Source organism: Chionomys nivalis, chromosome 9, assembly GCF_950005125.1.
Source record: "Chionomys nivalis chromosome 9, mChiNiv1.1, whole genome shotgun sequence".
NCBI lineage: Eukaryota > Metazoa > Chordata > Mammalia > Rodentia > Cricetidae > Chionomys > Chionomys nivalis.
The window spans coordinates 33,875,747-33,897,035 of record NC_080094.1 but is presented as its reverse complement, the minus strand read 5'-3'; the positions used below and the strand labels follow the sequence as shown (position 1 = coordinate 33,897,035).

The following is a 21,289-nucleotide window of genomic DNA, read 5'->3' as shown; positions in this document are numbered from 1 at the left end:
ATGGATGGCAAATGGGTGATTGTATGTTATTATCTGACACTCTACTCCTTAGTTATAGAAAATGAGCCATATTGGAGTAAACTATGGCAAGCGATATCTTCCAAACTGAGCCCAGCATTTGTCATTGCCCAAGTAGCAATTGGATAGTCTTCTCTACATCATCATTACAGAAGTTAGTGGTCTCTTGGCAGGATGTGTTCAGAGCACCAAGAAAACCCCACCCTTAAACTATTTGTTGCTCATAATTTCTCAAAGTCACCATACTTCCCTTTCTTCCAATACACACTAATGCACTCATGGAAAAATTCCCAATGAGTCAAACTGGTGCTTCATTAGAGACATCAAAGTGCACTTCTCTCTAGATCATCCAGACAGCAGAGCAGGTAAGAAGCAATGGAGAAATGACAGACCACACAGAGCAACAAAGGAGGAGATAGAAATCACCACTGTCAGTTCCTGTAGGGCTGCAGAAAGGAGCTACCATAGAGTGGATAATTTAACCAACCGGATGTATTTTATCATATTTCTGGAGTCTGGAAGCTGAAGATCAAGATTGGCAGAGGTGACATGTTCTGGGACCTTTCTCTTGACCATGTTCGTGCTCTTATACCCCTGTCTTCATTTGGCCTCCCCTCTGAGTAGCTTGTCACCTATCTTTCTCCTTGTATAAAAACACTGGTCACATTAAAGATTCCACTCTAATGACATCACTTCTCTTAATTACACTTTTAAAGCCTTATATCTCAAAACAAACTAAACTTTGAAAGTCCGCACTCAGAGGTCCAGGATGTAAGGAACACAATCAGGTATTAGAAGGGATATACCATGACTGGATTATCAGAAAAATACAAAGAAATGGCAAAGGAGAGAACTCAGGAAAGATTTCCCTAACAATTTTATTTCTTGCTGTGGGGTGAAGCACATTTGACTTTTTCCTTCCAGATGTATTATTTGGAAGCAGAATATGGCAGATTTATGGAATTATCACACACTTTGGTTACAAATAATTTATAGTTGCGGTGCACTGTTATGTGGCCTAAGGCAAATAATCTTTCTGTGATTCTGCCGAGAATCTCTTTGTTCTTTATATAAAAGTATCATATTTTACAGGGTGTAGAATTTATCGTATATACTTTCCATTGACTAGAAGATGAAAGGAGAGTTTCTGGTGGAGAGATGGAAGTCAAGTTTTGCTAAACGTCGCCTTACAAGAGAACTTAAGAATGTTGATTTTTCTCATATAACAACACATCATTGAACTTTTTCTAACTTTGTTTAAGAATCCTATTGTTTGGAGTCTGACCTACACACACACACACACACACACACCCCTATGAATTGTGGAAAGCCTACATTTGTTAACTGCAGTGATTCCCAGTCATTGGAAGACTGTTATATGAAGGCATCTGGAGATATTTTTGTTTATCATGAATGTGGGAGAAGAAAGCCTATTGTTGCCCAGTGGGTAGAGGCCACAGATAATCTTGAACCTAGAGTCTTTGGCAGCTCCATGTAAAAGCACGCAGAGGTTTAGCAGCTCTGCCTGTGGTCATTACCCTTCTTGTCATTCAGGGAACTGGATAGCTTTACCTTTGCATAGATTTTATTTCAGGGTGTCCTGCCTGTTATTGTCCTGCTCTGACTCCTCCGTATAACCGGATTGAATTCTTACATATATCATGTCACACAGTGCTAAAACTTTGAAGATGCAAGGATGTTAGGTACACTTGGAACATAGTAGTAGCAGGGCATCAAGATTCATCCCTGCATGTTCACAGTAGTCAGGAATTCATAGAAAACATCTATGAGTGCTGGGTTTATTGGGGCAAAGTGCATGAAGAATGTGGCTCTTGTGGGGATCATTGAGAGTGAACTGGAACAGAGAAGAAAAGTCCGGTGCTGTATAAACAACAGAGAGGGAAAGAGGTCTTGGGATTGGAGGAATGGTGAGGCCAAGCAGGATGCTTGTTTCCAGTTTGTGGATCTCTGAAGGAGATCTTCTCCCTCTTCAAAATAAGTAATTAGGACTAGATATCCTGGAGTTAAGATAAACATAGTAGATTGTGTGTAGACTGTCTTCATCTATCATGGTTCAACTCAAGATCTTTATGAAGGAAATAAACCTATACATTTAATAGAAACGGACTTCAGAATTTTAATTCCAATGCTGTTCATTTCTTATCAGATGGCAGAACCATGGCAGACAACCTCTAGAGCTAATAACCTCCACCTAGCTGCGGGGACATGACTGTCATTTCATAGTGAACTGTGTGGCCAAACTAGGAGGTCTAGTAGACTGGTTTTGTTAAATGCACTTTAACTAGAAATTCTTTCAGTTTCTAATGAGGTTATCAGAACGTAACCCATCCTAAATAGAGAAACACCCACATAGAAAAAGAATTAAGCTGGATGTCAGAGTACAACCCTATAATCCCAGATGAGGTAGGAGCATCATGAGACTGCAGCAAGCCTGGACTACGTAAGACCCACTCTTAACAATAACAGCAAAAGGTTTAACTCTGTCCATGACTTGAAATATGGCCTTCCAAAATCAGTCCAATGTCATGGGGACACCATCTGTCTTCATAGCAAGAACAACGCACAGAGGCTGTACAATCTGAGGTCAGGGCCAAAGTCACCTGAGTAGGCGAGTCTCATCTCCAGCCTTCTCCTGTGCAACGCTTCTCCCCATAGCAATCCTGAGGTTGCTTGTCTGCTCCCAAATTGATGTTGCATCTTTTTGTGGTAATATGTTAATGTTCCAAGAAGAGTGGCATCCGTCCAGTCACACTGAGTCTTCATGCGTTCTCCTCCTTTTTGATCCGTTTTCCAAGAAAAGCAATGAACCGCATTTGCCACAAACCAGTAAGGTTTTCTTTCCCTTGATTTGCCAAACCAGTGTTTGGAGATAGAGACTTGAAAACAGTGTTGATGACAGAGTGGTGAGATTCAGAGAAAGATACGCAGACTGGTGAACATAATGTCCAGTGGACATCAAAAGCATCTGTGGCATAAGGAAAAGAGCTGTCGGACTTGTCACCACAAGAAATAGCTTTAATGCTGGTACAACCTCAGAGCCATGGCTTCCTGTGTGTGCCTTGATTTTTATGGTTTTCAGATTGCCAGGAGCAAGCACAAATAAGGTCAAGGCCAATAGAAGGGAAGCAATGTTACTCGGATAGGTATCTCGACTGAGCATCACAAAATTTACAATGAATCCTTTTATATATTTGTTTGCAATCTGATTCTTGATAAAAATTCAAAATATATTGTTTAGCTTCTGTGATCACTGTTATAAGAAAATAAAAGTTCTTCATGTAAAAATCACATATATTTTTACTAAAAAAGCACACAAGCAAACAAAAGAAAACATCCGCTATTTCTTAACCTATAATCCAGACATCAATCATTTTATTATATCTTTTTGGTCTTTAATAATGGGAAAATGTATACAACCAGAACCTGTTAGTCAACCCAAACAACGAGCATTTTTCTTTGTGATCAGGTATTCTTCAGTTACTTTATTTTAATGGACCCAAAGTTTACTCAAAGCCTTGTCACTGAACTTGGGACTATTTTTGCAAATTGTTCTGTATTTGCAACTTAAGGAAACCATCCTATGGGTAAATATTCATATTCTCTCTAATTTTCAATACTTTTTAAAAGTGAAATTGCTTTCACAAAATATATTCAAAACGAAGACACTTTTACTGGGAGTTCTGAAATTGCTCACCATTTTTGCAGCGCTGTAGATAAGTGCCCTGTATTACACAACTGCAGGGATTTCCATTTCTGCAGATAAAACTATAAACAGCCATCCTACCTGCATTACACAACCTGCTTTACATTCCCCCAGCAGCTGATGAGAACTCGTTTCCCTCCTACTCTTCTTGGTGGTATATATTCTTGTGTTTTGATGTTAACATTTTCCTATATTAAACAAGGTAATTAATGGAAACTGCGTTTCTTATTACCTATGTCATTTATTCACTTTTTAGCCACCTTTCTCCAATTTTAGTTTTGATAGATTTCAAAACTCTGCGTGGATGTGTGTGTCTGTTTCTGTGTACACGTATATGCCATGGGAGATGTTCGAAGGTCAGAGGGCAACTTTGTGGAGCCAGCTCTCTCTTTATTCATCTGGTTGCAGGGATCAAACATAGACTTGTGGAACAAGTACTCTACCTCCTGAAGTCATCTCTCCAGCACCAGGCCTCGAATATTCTTGTATGAAAGTGCTAATTATATCCTTGGTACAATTTTATCGACATCACATTGTGTGCTCATTGATCTATAAAATGTCTTTATACAGTAAGGACCTTAACTCTTTTAAATATATGCAACAAATAGTTTTGTATTTCAGCATTTGCCTTTGTTATATTATTTTCACTAAAAAGTAGTGGGAAAGTATTTTTTAAGTAAACATAGAGAATGTAGAAAAGAAGAAAAGTTGAAGGTTTTTGAAATGAACTTTTCTTATAAAATATGATTCTATTTATTTAACTAAACCTTCATTAATGACACTGATGTTAAAGCTTATAGACTTTATGGTGCAGGCCATTGGTTAAATTCCAATAGAATTCTTCTTAGTAATACCTTGCGATAGTCTTTAACAACACCATCTGTTTCTCACTTTCCAGGCATATTAGGTAGGAAAAGGACCCCCAACATAAAAGAAAAAAAAGAATGGTATTCATACTTTAAGCTGCAGCGGCTTGGATATGTTATGTTACACTGAAAAGAGAAAGTTCAATTCAACTTACAATCAGCTGACTTAAGATAAAGGAATTTCTCTGGAATTTTTAGATGGAGCCCTTAGAATTACTTCAAAGGGCCTTTAAGACTGGAAGGAGACAGGAGGAGAGAATCGGGAGATGTGGCTAAAAATGAATGTGCAGAAAGATGCAACATTGCTGCATTTGAAGATGGAGAGAGAGGGTTATGAGCCGTGGAATAAAAGTGGTTTCTATAAGTACAAAACCAAGGAAATGTTTCCCCTCCCCAGTTTCCAGAAAGGAGTGAAGTCCAGTTTTATAGTTTGATTTTAGCGTAAATGGATCCTTGTTGGACATCCACTGTATAAACTGTAAGACAATAAATCTACCTTGAAAAAGAAAAGAAGTCCCGCTATATGCTTCTAGTTGGCAGGGAATTCACTCTGTAGACTAAAACTGGCATCAAAGATGTAGAGACCTACTTGCCTCTGCCTCTCCAGTGCTGGAATGAAAGGGTGAGCCACCACCCCTAGAAAATCTGCTTCTTTTTAAAGTACCAAATTAGAACTCTGTTACAGCAGTGGTCAAAGCTTATGTATCAATACTCCTTGAAAAAGTAACCTAAACAGAGACAAAATAAAAACCCTGTTGACCTAATACGAGTTGCTTTTTCTTCCCTCCCTAAGTGGCATATCCAGTGTATAGAGAAGCTAGAGTGAATGAATTTGAATGTTTCTTTAATAATGATCACTTACCAGGATGTGGCACATTTGTGCACACTTCCTGTGCAGGTCACATTGACGTTTAGAACTCTACAAGGCAGTCACTGGGTAATGTGACATAAATGAGTTTACTGCCTTCTTAGAAATGAGTCCTAACTATTTCCACTTGATGGCCCCAAAAGCTGCAAACACATTGTGCCTTCAGTGAAAATCCAGCGAAGTGTTGCTGTAACCAAGCAACCGGAATGCTGGGACAAGCACCAGGCATAGGCAGAAAGCAATCTGTCCCTTCAAGGAGGGGTGAGTGTGCAGTGAATGGAGCTAACACTGATAAACAGCAGGACAAACAAGGACCTCGGAACATGAGCCTTGACTAAGTACAGTTTGATCTCATTAGAAAGTTCTGGAAAAACAGATACTTCCTAAATACCACTTAGAATGGGGAATGAAGCGGTAGCTGTAAGGAGACAGCAGTAGGGAAGAGGCTTCAACAGTTTGGTTTCTGTTCTTTATTTGAAGGCACAGAGGCCAAGGTAAGGGAAATAAATTTCTTTTGAGGAATAGCATATAAATGGGAAAATTCTACCAAGGTTCCAGAAGGGAAAACAAAGCAAAACAAAAACAAGAGAGTAACTCAAAATGCCCTAGCCTGTATTTTATCTGTTGACCAGAATTTACCTTTGTCTCCTTCATTTGTTATTCACTCTAGGAACTGCAAAATCACATGACTGTCCAAACCTTTAATTTTTAATTGCCTTTGGTGAGGTTTTATAATCAATCTCTCCTCCTCCACCACCACATTCTTTTTTTCTTCCTCCCTCATCATCCTGTCTCCCCCACTTCTCTCCCACTTTCTACTTCTTGCTCTTCCTCCTCTCCACTCTCCCCACTTCCGTTCTCCTTCCTCTCAACAGGTTCCCTATGTAGTAACCCTGGATGAATTCACTATGCTATCTAAGTTGTTTACAAACTTGTAACAATCCTCCTGCCTCTGACTCTAGAGTGCCAGGATCATGGGAACATGCCACAACAGTTAGATCTAGAACCCCCTTAATGGGTTGACCATGTGTACTAATATCCAGTGTGTATTTGATCACATGAATTCCGATAATACTTTACTGTTGGTGGAGGACCCGCTTGTTCTTTCCTGGCCGCCTGGCTACCTTAGAACCAAAATAACCACACAGAAATTGTATTCATTAAATCACTGCTTGGCCCATTAGCTCTAGCTTCTTATTGGCTAACTCCTGCATCTTAATTTAACCCATTTCCATTAATCTGCATATCACCACAAGGTCATGGCCTACCAACAAAGTTCCGGCATGTCTGACTCTGGTGGTGGCTCCATAGCTTCTCTCTCTGCCTCTTCTTCCCAGCATTCCATTTAGTTTTCCCTGCCTAGTTCTGTTTCCCTATAGCTCTACTATAGGCCAAAAGCAGTTCCTTTATTAACCAATGAAAGCAACACATAGACAGAAGGACCTCCGACACCACTTTGGAGTCATTAGTATCCTTAACTAGGCATGATTTATCCAGTGAATGTTCCATTTTCTACTTTTCAGCTGTCTGTGTGTTTGGCACAGTACTCTTTGCTGTAGACACCAGTCTATGTCTCGCTGGGAGTCTCTTAGCTATCTTTAACTCAATACATCCAGAACAACTTAAAAAAAAATCTTCCCACTTACTCCCCAGTCCTTCTCTTCACAAATCCCAGACTCAGCAATTTGGTGCCATTATGTGCTAATTTGACTGAGCCAGGTGTAGAATAATGAAAAGGAGCACTTTTTATTGATAAATCAAAATGGATATATTAATGACAACTGAGTCCTCATATTGACCCACAACAAAGTTAAAACACTTTTTTTGTTTTTAGTCACATTAAAATTGAAAACAAATTAACCCTCTCAGCTGCTCTATAGAAAGTATATTTAACCATTAGATAGATTCAATGGTTCCTAATATTCAGTTTAATGTTAGAAGTGAAGCCTCTACAAGGACAGTCCCTCATCTGTCAATGTTGGCCTAAAGTTTCTGTTTACCAAATCTTATTGGAAGCCATGAGAATTCCAGCATCTCCTATACTTCATGGAAATCCTAGAGAGTATTATTTATTCTAATAATGTTTTCTTTCTTTGTATATGCAAGTAGTTTCCAGAAACCCTTGATAATGAAATGCAAAGATTACATAAGAAGGCACAAGAAGCCTGTGAACTGTAACCACATGCAGTGTGAGCCACCAAAGGGTTGTAGAACTGGTGGCCTTGATAGACTCACCCTTATATATAGATGGTTCTAAAATAGTCACAAGGGTTTTGGATAACATGCTTCAAGTTATTTCCCCCCGGTAGTCCTCTTTGAAGTTGGTCTCTATCCATGTGTATGTCTCCATCCATGCATATGCCTCTGAGCCAATCTAAAGATTGTAGACATGGCCCATGACAAGATCCATCCAGCTGCATAGTAGCTAGGTAATTTCAAGCACCATTATGATTATGCTTAGCTCTTGTTTGGTCATACACTGCACTACATTAGCATTAAGGAGTCATTACAAGATAATTTAATTTGTAATAGATATCCCCAAATATGAGCATCCTCTTTCTTTAAGCAAGTGGACCTAGAGCTGCAAGATGTCTGAACATCTCATGGAAGGATAGCCAGAACCCTGATTTCTGGATTTCTCTTCCATAGATTCTTACTTGATATGTCTTGAATAAGTATGGGAAGTTTGCATTTTTAAAAGTTTCCAGGTGGTGATGAGACACAGATTTAAAACTTGCTTCAGAATAAAGTTCTCTGTGTATCTATTGTGCACACACATACTCCACTTTCCCAAATATTATATTAATAATGTAGACCTAAAGGAAAGGATGAAGATAAATCTAAATCGCAAGTTATTTGAAGTAGTGGGGCATAAGTTATTAAAGTATATACTGTTTATGGCTGGGGAACAAAGTGCTTCTCAGAAAGCAGGTCTAATGACTGGACAAAAAAACATTTCTATTAACTCTGTCACCCGTAGAGAAGGTGAAATAGATACCCATTGCATAGCTAAAGCAGGTAGCCTCTTCTTTACAAAAGGGCTCCCAAAGTCAGTATAGCTGGTTACCCCAAACTGGTTCTTCAAGAGACATTAGTTTGTTTTCACATATATTTTTATTAAAATAAGAACTTCAGTTATAACTGGACATCCTGTGTAGAACTCAACAGGGGAATTTGACAGAGAGTTATGGGCTGAATAAAACCCACATCCTTCATGAAATTAACATCAAAGAGGCCCTCTGAGAGGAGATGGAGTTTTAGCCTTCGTGTGCACTACACCTAGGAAAAGAAGGGGATTTTTCTGGGATTGGCATTTCTGCATACACAGAACAATACCAACTGATGGATCGCTCTCTGTTTTGAAATGACATTTGTATCTCTTTGGCTAGAGACCTTTTATTGTATTTTTGTCCTCTAACAAAGACGTATGAAGCTTGATAAACTGCATAAAAGCACAGGAGATCTGTGCCCACGCTCCATCAGTCCCCGAACTATGTCCAAACTTTCAGTGTCACGACTCTCAACTCCAGAGGGTATCATCTGTTTTTATATAATGTCATTCTAGTTCCTGGGATTGTTAGGAAAAGAAGCCCCAACAGAAATAGTTCATAAATATGGCTCAAGCAAGCACATTGTATGGAATGTGGAAGCAAGGTGAATTTAATTAATATGCAGCTGCAGCATATGCTTTCCAGACTAAAAGCACTTCCCTTTCATTTTAATTCGAATATCAAAATATCAAGGCATGTATCTTCTGATATCATGGTGAGTTCCTCTGACAAAGAAAAAAGTTCTTCTTCAATACTTGGCACATCATTCTTCTGCCTGAAATTGTTTGGCTGTTCTAGTTTTGTCAGAAGCTTCAAACGCTGGCATATTGGTGCAAATTTTCTTTCTTTCAAAAATCTTTTCTTAGTGTTTCTCTAGACAAGCAGAGGAACACACCTGTGTATGACATATGGAAAATGGTTATTATAAGGCATGTCTTATAAAAGTATGGAGGCTTACAAGTCTCCAGCTCTTCGGATAGGAAGGTAACCCCAAAGGATAGGTAGCACAGTTACCCTCTGAGGCCAATGACCTAAGATCCAGAAGACCAGTGGTGTGTTTCTAGTCTAGCAGTTCTCAACCTATGGGTCGCAAGCTCTTTGGAGATCACATACCAGATATCCTGCATATAAGATATTTACAGTGTGATTCATAACAGTATCAAAATTAGAATTATGAAGTAGCAATAAAATAATTTTATGGTTGAGGGTCAACACAATGGGAAAATTGTATTAAAGTGTCATAGCATTAGGAAGTTTGAGAACCACTGCCCTAGTCTGAGTACTTGTAGGCTTGAAACAAAGTAAGAAGCAATATTTCAGTTTGAACTCAAAGGTAGAGAGGAAACAGTGTTCAAGCACGAGAACCATTAAGCCAGCACTGTGAGTAATGGACTATGAAGCACGGCCCTCGTCCAGACGAAGTTCAGCCTTTCTGTCTTCCGAGTACTTTCCTATGGTCTCCCGATGCTCACCCATGTAAGGGAGTGCCATCTACATTTCTCAGTCTTCCTGTTCTAGTGGCAGTCTCCAGAAATACCCTCAAAGACACACACAAAAAGATGCTGTGGAACCTTGTGGCCCAGTCACATGGCCTGTGAAATGAACCATTATTCCTGGTAGGGGAGGATCTTTAGCCAGAAAGGACCACTGAAGCTTCCGGTTATCATGCTCTGCCCTTCAGCCATTCAGAACTAATTGAATTTCATTGAAGGCATTTTGATTGCTTCTGAACATGTATTTCCAAGAGTTTCCCATCTGTTTGAGGGTGCTAAAAATAAAAATAAATAAACAGAACCCAAAGCCTGTCCTGAAACAAGGGTTCAGGTGTAGAGATCCTTCGTTGAAAGGCAATCTGGGGAAATGCCAGCAGAAGAGAGAGGAAGGGAGAGAGAGTGACAAAGGAGGTCAAGGGGTTAAGTTCCAAACTACTTACACTCTATCTCTGTTCAAGTTCAAGCACCTCAAGTTCAATGAGGGAAGGAGACTTATGGAAATCACGTGGAACAAGGAACAAGCCTGCGGTATTTGTGGGAGGAGCTTGAGAAACAGGGAGCTGTCCATCACATGTGGTAGGCTGGCTTCTGGAACAGGTTCATTGTGCAGAATTTCTTTAGCCAAGTGGGCTCTAGAAACCAGAACCAGAGACAACTCTTAGGCAAAGGACCCGCATGGCGGATGCCAAGTGTCAGTGAGCATAGAGTGTGTAGTCAGGAGACAACCTTCCCTGGTGACACACTGCTGGCTCTCATTACCTCAAGTTAGTCTCAGCTTACCTTTTAGGTGACCCGTCAGCTCCTCTGGAAAGCGCCCATGGACTTCCTCTTTTCTGCCAGTGATAGAACCTCTGCTCACCTACAGCAGTCCATCGTGGCCTGCTCTGCCACCTGAAGCCTACTCATTGTGACTCCCTTTGTGATTGCTGTGAAGAAAAAGATTCTTGACCTCAGTCTTCAAGGACGATTATGCTTCTTGTGTGTGGTAGTGCTTACTAAATGGTTACCAATGTATCAGAAAGAATACCAGTGTCATGTCGCCAAATATCAGTAGCTTTAAAAGCTTATTCTGTAGCTCTGGGGGAGATGCACATGTGCGTGCAAGTGTGCATTCACCCCTCAGTTGTAGGAAGTTGGTTACTTTTCCATCCCTGTTCTTCAGATTAAGAAACTGAGTGTTATATTGCTTTATGTCACTTTCCCAAGATTACATGCTTGTTTGTAGTTTGGCCATTTAGTGGAAAGGTTTTTATCTATTCTATTACGTAAGGTGAATGGTACTGGGTACCAAGGAAAACAAAGGAACACAAGACATGGCCTTCATCCTCATAGTATTCATGAAGTGGGCATCTGAATGGCAGTACTAGATTGTGACATTTTATATTAATAATAACCAATGTTAGTGCTTGATGATGTTTCAATGCCTGCTCTAGTGCTTTGCATAGACATTATTTAACTCAGTCCTTAGAGCAAGTCCATGTAGTAGTCATTGTTATCATCACTCATCGTGACTGAGGAACCCGAAATCAGGAAGAATAGGCAACCTCTCCAAGATCACATGCTTAGGAAATGGGTGGGCTGAAGAATGAGTAGGTAGACCTGAGTTTGAATGTCTTCAAAGTATATAGTCATAAGATAGCAAAAGTAAGTCAATAAAAAAGAATACAGTTAATTCAAACTTGCATCAGATAGATGATCGGGAAAGCCTTCATAGACACCTCTTCTGATGTAGCTGCCTTTTGCTTTTCTCGGTGACACTTCTGCTCACCTGCATCAGAAAATGTGAACTGAAGTCTTGAAGGGTATAGATGAAAGGAGAGGGTGATGGTTTCACCAGCAGGAATGAGGTAGATAGAGGAAGTTAAAGGGAAGTACTATGGTTTATCTTCTAAAGGTCTGTAATCTAGATTATTGGTCTTCAGGGTAATGGTACCAAGATTTTATGCCATTTAGAGATAATTAGGTCATGGGACACAACCCTAGGTAGTATGGTCCTTCTAGGACTGAGTTAGTGCTCAGATTCTTTAGTCATAGGAGAGAGAAAGAGAGCTGTGCCTCTCTCTGCCATCTTGCTTTCTCTTAACATGTGCATGTGCCTATTTTGTGATGCCATCTGCCAGATGGTGACACCGCCAGTGGCTCTCAGTGGAGGCCTAAACAGATGGGAGCGCACTGTCTTATACTTTTTATCCTCCAAAGCTGTGAGCCAAATAAACCTCTTGTATCTGTAAAGTACTCCAAGTATTTTGTAATAGCAACATAAAATAAAGTAAGAGCAATAATACATTGAGGGAATAGAACATAGTTGAGTGTTGCCATCTGTCTAGGTGATAACACCAACACCATGGAAGTAAGGTAGCTGGTTGGAATGAGATATCTTTGGCCTTAAGTATTAGAGGGAAGAGTCAGAGGGTTAAGGAGTGCGCTTGTGCTTTGTGCTTTGCACAGGAGGCTGTTACCAGAGCCTGTAGACCAGAGCAGAAATGTATTAAGATGTAGTAATATGTGCTGCGGGGCTGCGTCCCCGGCACCCGGCCGCCCGCATGGCTTAGCTTATGCCCCGAAATAATTACACGGAAACTGTATTTTTTTAATCACTGCCTGGCCCCTTAGTTTTAGTTTCTTATTGGCTAGCTCTTACATATTGATCTAACCCATTTTTAATATTTTGTGTAGCCCACGAGCTGCCTTACCAGGAAAGATCTTAACCTGCGTCTGTCTGGAGAGAGAGAATCATGGCGACTCTCTGACTCAGCTTCTTTCTCCCAGCATTTCGTCTGTTTACTCCACCCACCTAAGGGCTGGCCTATAAATGGGCCTAGGCAGTTTCTTTATTATTTAACCAATGACCTTTCTCCATCATTTCCCCTTTTTCCGTTTAAACAAAAAAAGGCTTTTATTTTAACATAGTAAGATTATATATAGCAAAACAGTTATCAAGCAAGAATTACAGTTACAATATTTATATCTATTTTATCTTTTATCATAAGTAAGGAAAACTATAACTATAACTAACCATTTTTTAACTCCATCAAAGACTCCAGAAGGATACAATATTACCTAAGTAAACAAGAAATAAGAAACTTTAAACTCTAGAAATGACAGAGACATCTTGCTGCCTGGACAGTTACCCAAAGTTTCTCTGTACCGTTGGGGCACCCATCTTTAGCCTATAGGCCCATACTTTTCAGCAGACATTTCCATGAAGTAGGAAATTTCAAAGACAGTTTAGTCACTTTTTGCTGTGTCCTGTAGAATGTCTCGCAGACTCTTTTATGAATCAGGAACCACGAAAGAACATCTCACCTTTAGGCAAGTTTAGCAGTCCTCTCTCTGCGGGTTTTCTGTGTCCAGTTTATGCATCAGTCCATGCAAGAGCAGTTTCTTGCCCAAATGGCTATCAAACTCCATAAGGAGCCTCTTCGATGCCCATCATCCTCTTGAAGTAGATTGGTGCTGCCAGGAGTAGATGTGTCTCATTGTCATGAAAAGCCCTAAGTTATTAAAACATTAAATGCCATATTTTGTAGTCTTTGAAAGATATGAAGAATACCTATCTAATTGAAATATATCTCTATATATCTAGAAAATCTAACTAACATAACTACAAGCTTTATTATTATTGATGATTATCCATTAACAACCTATATTTTCTAATTATATATTACATTTTTAAATGAACTACACAATCACAATACCTTAATCAAGATCAGAAATACATATGCATATAACAAAATTGACCTTAAAATCCATACCAATGCAAATTATATCTATATCATATCCCCCTTTAAATGTAAAAGAACATTTATAAACCATATTTGGGAACGCCCGCATGGCTTAGCTTATGCCCCGAAATAATTACACGGAAACTGTATTTTTTTAATCACTGCCTGACCCCTTAGTTTTAGTTTCTTATTGGCTAGCTCTTACATATTGATCTAACCCATTTTTAATATTTTGTGTAGCCCACGAGCTGCCTTACCAGGAAAGATCTTAACCTGCGTCTGTCTGGAGAGAGAGAATCATGGCGACTCTCTGACTCAGCTTCTTTCTCCCAGCATTTCGTCTGTTTACTCCACCCACCTAAGGGCTGGCCTATAAATGGGCCTAGGCAGTTTCTTTATTATTTAACCAATGACCTTTCTCCATCATTAAGATGAACTGGCAGGCACTATTAATGAAAGGAAAATGTGTCATTGGAAGCAGCAGAAAGGATCAACTGGAAAACCCCTAAGACACACAAGGCACAGGATTAGAATTAAAGTACAGTAAAGTGACTGGAAAGGAACGAACACAGAGGCATTAACTTGTGTTTAGTGTCTGGACTGCTGTTAAAAAAATACCATAAATGGAAAGGCTTAAAAAACAGAAATTTATTTCTCAAAACCTAGAAATCCAGTATCCAGATTTCAGCAGTTCTATTGCCTGCTAGGGTCCTTACGGAGAGAGTATCATCTCTCCATGTCCTTAAGGGCGCAACAGAGACTGTGTCTCTCTTTGACCTCTTCCTTAAGGCAACTGATCTTATTCATTAGGGCTCCATCTTGGTGATGAAATCATCTTCCAAAGATCATGACTTTGGGGAAAGGTCTCAGCATATAAACAGGTGGCAAATATTCAGACCAAGGTATCAGGTATGAGAAGCATGTAAGGAGAGACATATCATGCTCTGAGTCAAAGGAGTAAGTACAACCAGGTATGATGGTACGCAACTGAGGTAGGAGGATTGGAACAATTTTTACATGGTATGATTACATCCTGATATACATAGAAAGACCATTTCTCAACACACACATGTGCGTGCAAGCACACACACAATGTGGGAAGGAGAGGGAATCACTCGGCAACCATGTCATCAGAGTTGACATCCTTGTCCACTGTTTTATGGGAAATGAAGGGAACTGGACAGAAACAAGACCACCAGTAAAATCCGTGGAGTCAGTGGTGGAAAGTTTGCCTAGCAACTGAGCAAGCGGCACTGCTCTTAGCCGAGTGCAGGAAGCAAATGTCAGTGTGTCCACTGTCCCAACACGGGAGCTCAGCACACATACTTTCCCAGAGGGTGAAGTACATGGTATTTAAAGTTCATGGGAAACAGTTTTAAAGAATTGAGATGACCAATGTGGCCACACATACGTTGTATAAATAAAACAAATTATGCTGCGTACATGTTGTTATAGAGGGGAATGTAACCCTCGGTGTTAGGTTCTGCTTTGTGTGCGCACTTTCCTCAAACACAGCATGACCCAGTGTGATGATACAGGATAAATGGCTGCCATACTACTCAGCTTTCTACTTTCCTTTCATTATTTGATGAGTCAAACCGGAGCTTTGTGGCACTTCTTGCATTGCTCATTATCTTTCCTTTTCCAACAGATGATAACAATGAGGGAGCAGCTGATGTTGACATGAAAGAAGATGCAGGTAATAAGACTGTAGTTTTATTGCTTGGGGTAAATCCGGGAACCAATTTTATTTAGTCAGATCCTGTAATTTTTAAGGAAAGACTGAATAAGATGAAAAAATAGAAATGTGTGTTCAACATCATAAAATAGGGGAGCGGCTATAGTAACTCTTTAGGCAAACATAGTTTCTATGTTTAAGGGTTAAATTGAACTTTGAGCTTGACAGAATAAAGGGAAAAAAATGAAAGAAAGGTACATTACTGTTGTAGTGTAACCAGCAGAGATGTAAAGAAACCATCATCACCATGTCTTGGTACTCAAGACAACAGTTTGCTTTGCTAATAAACTGGGTCTGAGAATTCCAGAATAAAAGACATTTACTTACCCAATTCTATACAACCTGGACCTCCATTAGGGGCTGGGATATTCCAAAAGTTTTTTAATTACTTGTCTGTGACACAGCTACAAGCTGAAGCCTTACTGGGGGCAATTTCCAAACTTAAACACTCTAAGTGATCTAGAAGATCTAGATGTCCTTCTAAAATGGTGACCAGCTGGTTTCATCTTGAAAGCATCAATGAGCCAGGGAGATGCTTCATCTTCTTAAGGTAAATGTGTAGAAATCCCGTAGCATCACTTCCTCCTTCAAGATGGTTCTTCACAGCTTATAAGGCCTAAACTTCTCCTGTGGCCCTATTTGATGAATATCATACAGCATATACCATTCTTATTATTAAGATGTATGACAACCACTCAAGAGAGATCAGAATCACAAGGAAACCTGGTGGTTAAAAGTGTAAGCTCTGGCCTAAGTTAGTCGCTCACTGTGCCCATAAATAGTAATCCATGGATCAATACACTCAAACACAGTTCTAGCTCTACACCATTCATTGACTTTCAGTATCTTTCTACAATAGTTTTTGTTCACTTCTGGGGTGACAATAGTCACCATATTGTTTCAGTTAGAAGATTAAATGAGACAATGTACCTTAACTGCCGCCCACACTGCTTGGCTCTCGGTAAAGCTTGACTATTCACTATGCTATTACTTTCTGTTGTCTTTTTCTCAACCATGGAGATTATAAGATTAAGAGGTTCATACTCCTCATTTCAACAGCCACTGTGCTTTTGGTATGAAATGGGTACAGTTTTCAAATTTTAAAACAGATATCTCAGGGATTTTAGTCTTGGGTACCCTACAATTTGAGTCCAGAGCATCCTATAAGTTACTGACAATCTTGGTTTCAGCATCTCCAATGATCAGCGCTTCAAATTCTGATGTGAAGGGTCTCATTAACTGAGGCTTCATTAAAGTTAACATTCTCTGCATTAGTTTAATTCTGTCCCTCTGGTGGCGATCCATTCACTACCTAGAGAAATAGCATCTGCTCCCGTTCTTCTTAAAAGTCCATTGGACGAATAACCACAGAGTTTCTCTTCTCTTCCCCAGTCTAGACACGCCTGATTTATAAGGGTCCCTTCTCTACAGAGGCAATGAACTCAGCTGAAATGAGAGGTGGATAAAGAATGTGAAAGTTAGAAGCAGGAACAGAGGTGGCAGAGGAAGGACTGCAGCAGCTGCTGATGCCATTCCTCTGTTCCCTCAGCACTCATGCTTGGCTTTGAATGGAAACTTTTATGTTCCTCAGCTGAGTGGCTTTCTCTATTCATGCAGGAAAACTCAATGTACTAGTGAGTTTGTTTCTCCGGAGTAGCTCTCCAACCAATGATGGATAAAGTATCCTTCCAACCAATGATGGATAAAGTACCCTTCAAACGAATGATGGATAAAGTACCCTTCAAACCAATGATGAATAAGGGTTAGCTTCCCAGGATTCCTGTGAAGGTGGTATAGCTCAGTAGTGCCATTGTACAAGAACATTGATTCAAACCTCAGCAAACAGACGCACACACACACACACACACACCTGAGACACATTCTAGGGTATATTGCAGTATAACCAATAGACATTTATGAGCTTCAGATATAATTTTATATTTTCTGGCACTCATATTTAAAAATAAATAAATGAAATTAACTTTAGCAACATTTTATATAACACAATTATCTAAAAACGTTATCAGTTCAACTTATAATCAATATAGAAATTTGGTTAGATGTCATGTCTAAGTTTTAATTCTGAACCTATGACATCCATGAATATCTCATGTCTACATCTCAGTTCAGATTAAGTAAGCACATTTCAAGTTCTCACTGAAAATGTTTATATAGCTGGAACATTAAACATCATGATTCTATATCCTTAACAAGAAGTCTCTAATAGAGTTTAGCCTATGATGCCCATGGTGGGGCTTGTTCACGAATATATGCAGAAGTATCTATCTTCTTTCTCCTGTCTTATTTCATTAGTCCTTCTCTGATACTTTCTGAGAATAATTCTCAAATTAGCTACTTATATTCAAAACATTGTCTAGTATCTATACCTGGGAGAATGCAACCTAAGGCAAGAACTCTACTTGAATTTTGTGAAAGCCCAAGATAAAATTTCTATAAAAACTTCAATTCTTGTGTCCATGTAAAATGTCTTATTTTTAAAAATCTGTGCTAGATTAACTTGAATGCGTTCAGTTCTATTCTTAGTTATTCTCATGCATTGCCTTGCATAAAGTGTCCTTGGAGGATTCTTCAGTCATAGGGGTTCTGCCCTTTCAGCCAAGTTAATGTTCAATGAATCATTGGCCTCAGTGCCACAGCTACACATTCCTAGGCAAAGGGACTTGACTTCTTAAACAGAGCTAGCTAACTATCCAAACCATTGATTCATTTTAAAGAAATCGTTGAAAGGAAGAATGTCACTGCAAGCTAGAATCAGCATTTGCAGTCTGGAGTATTCTCATTATTTCCGATTCCAGTCCTATCAGATATCCAGGGAGTTCTGCCTTCAGCATCTGGTCGAGTCACACTCAATGATCCATGATGCCAAGACAGAATAGGTGTGGGGAGCTCGTTTGCATCTCCTAATGTTTCAGTGCTGAAGTCATAGGAGACTTGTGTGCCGGATGGTCCATAGCAAATGGAGGCAGAATCATCTCAAATGGAGTTGATACGTCTTCAAGGTGGCATTCTCCCCCTGTAGAACTTTAATCATCCTTATTCAGGCATGCCAAATGTTTCCCATGTCCTTCCATCTCAAAGGCCACACACTCTTGACTTGGACCAATCTGAGGCAGCAGGGCTCCCCCTATATCAACCATCACAGTGCTGCTCACCTAGAGCAGAGGACGAAAGAGGTTTCAGTCTCATAGTCAAACTCCAGATTCCAGACTTTGTCAAAAACAGGCAATCTAAAATAGTACACATCAAAAAGGCTCAGGACATTGTTTTCGAAGAAGGACAAAATCAGCTTCTCCTTCAGCTCTTTTTAGACCAAGAGGGAGTGACTCCTCTGCTGAGTCTCAGGTAGGAACCTTTGCACAGAGGTCATGTTTATTAGTGACTTTTATTTGAACACCCCATGGGCATCAGGAAACAATCAAAGGCTCATGAATTTCACGCATGCCCTTCTATGCAGCAAGCTTCCATGCCCATTGAACATAGTATCTTTAAATGTAGGCAAACAGATGTCTTTGAAAACTCCACCTAGACCCTAAGAATTTCTGTTAAGGCGGGAAATCGCAAACTTGGCATGCAATCAACAAAGCCTTCAGGTGTGAGAAATCCTGACTTGAAGTTGCATTTTCATCTCTGGAGGCTCTTACCTAGCCCCAGGACAGCACTCTTCAGGGTACAATGGGACTAGATCTAATGGTGAGATCACAATGCCTCCTTGCCTGGTCCGTGACTCTTGGTGGATCTGATATTTGTATGCAATAAGCTGTTCCAAAGACCTCATTTCTGGTTTTGCTGAACCATTCTAAAAAGTCAGCATGCATCTCATACCTGTAACAGAAGTCGGCAAGCTGCTGAGGCAGTCATTGATGATGTTTCTCACCCTGGCCTTGGTAATAACCTTAGCCATGACTGACTTGTGACCACATAAAACTTAGCCCTTATGCCCCGCACCTTTGTAGTCTGGGACATCAAAATTTTTAATAGCAAATGTGGACATTTTTTATTGTTGTTCTGTTTCTTTCTTAATAGACGAAAGAGGAAAGGGGAGAAATAAGTTAACCGCAGTCCTGTAGTGTGATTTTAGAATTCTGGCATGAGGCAACAGCTGCTAAGAGAATGAGTTAGGCATAGAGCTGTTATATCTTGGACTTAAAGAAAGGACCAGTGAAGTAAAAATAAAACAGACTCTAAAATGATTCTCACTGTACTTCTCAGCACCAAGGATACAGGAGGGATGTGAAAAAAAGAAACACCCTTTTCTTGTAAAACAATGAGTTAGTTGTATGTGTACAATAAAGACACAAATGAGGGAGCAAGATAATTCCAGATACAAGTGATGTGGTTTTGAAAAACTTTCCTTTTAGGCACATTGCATTATGTAGTCAGGGAAAGCCTCCCCCACCTCCTGCCACCAGTGTGTGTGTGTGTGTGTGTGTGTGTGTGTGTGTGTGTGTGGTAGTGGGTAAATTTAGTCTGGGAAAATAAAAAGAGTTAAAAGAAGACCCCCAAACTAGGCAGAAATGTACTAGAGGCACTGGAGTGGGAGACAGTAGCAAAGTCCTGGGGCAAAAATCAGTCTGTGGTTCAAAAAAATTAAAGTAAGAAGGTGGATTAGAGAGATTGCTCAGCAGTTATGAGCACTGGATCCAGGGGACCCAGATTCTATTCCCAGCACCCATATGGTAGCTCATGGCTACCTGTATCTCCAGTTCCAGAAGTTCCTACACCCTCATCTGGTTTTTGTGGACACTGTACCCATGTGCTGCATAAACATACATGCATACAAAACATACACACATAGAAAATAAAAGCGAAGAAGGAATTGAAGAAAAACATGAAAGGCAAATGGGCGGTGAAACTACAGATATCAGCAAAGCCAAATAGCACATTGTGCTCTGCGGTGGAAGTGGGTGAGCACCCAGATCTGATTGATGTTTGAAAAGATCACGGTGTGCAGCAGCGGAAGCACAATCCTTAGAAGGGAAGATTAGAAGGCTAGCGACTGGAACTAAGAAACAGACAGGAACTGAGAAACAGCAAGAAGTGCTGCTGATGCTGGTGCCAGGACCATTCATAATAGACTAGTCTAGGGTTTGTTAGGGCAAAGATGGGATGATCAGCTGGCTTGGGAACGCAGGTGAGCGTAAGTTTGAATGGCGATACCCAGTTTTTAGTTTGAGCTGGTTGGGAGATTGTATGCAATACCATTCTTCTAGACATGGAGTACCACAGAGAGGTTTGTACACATGAAGGGTAGTTCTGATTGGTTTTAGATTTGAGATTCCTGATGTCGGTTACGCAAAGGGAAATCATTCAGAGTGAGAAAGTAGGACATGTAAGTCCCAGCCTTGCATGGGGAAGTAATGAGGGTAGGTTTGGGACTGGTAACCTGTGAAGAAGGCCAGCTGATAGTGATTCTGACCTTAGTTTAGGGACCAGTCAGCTCACAAAGAATACCAGGATTCCATAAAGTAGATTTTGTAGGTTCCCCTGACGGAAACTAGCAGGAAGATAGAATATCGACAAGTTTATTGGCACAAATGAGAGCATTTGGTCTTCGGGTCCAGGAAGAGTTGTTAACTGGTTGAGAATGGAATGGAAAAGCAAACAGAAGACATCCAGACATCCAACCCCAAGCCAAAAATGTGAGACAACAAAGGCAAAAGACACCAACACTGAGCTCAGCAGAAAGATTAAGAAGAAATTGTAACTCAAGGCCGGCAAACGTTCTAATCAGATGGGGTGGATTGAGAGCTATTTCTCCAGACGCCCTCCAGTCTTTTCTAGTCCCT

At 40.1% G+C, this 21,289-nt stretch overlaps 1 protein-coding gene across 6 annotated transcripts in view; it reads left to right on the top strand.

Moving 5' to 3' along the window:
• Positions 1–21,289, top strand: part of Macrod2 (mono-ADP ribosylhydrolase 2) — a 1,826,063-nt gene that overhangs the window by 1,635,516 nt on the left and 169,258 nt on the right. For all 6 annotated transcript variants that reach the window (XM_057781066.1, XM_057781065.1, XM_057781064.1 and 3 more), the window contains exon 10: positions 15,396–15,443. In XM_057781066.1, coding sequence (XP_057637049.1) covers positions 15,396–15,443 — 48 coding nt within the window. The remainder of the gene's footprint in view (positions 1–15,395; positions 15,444–21,289) is intronic.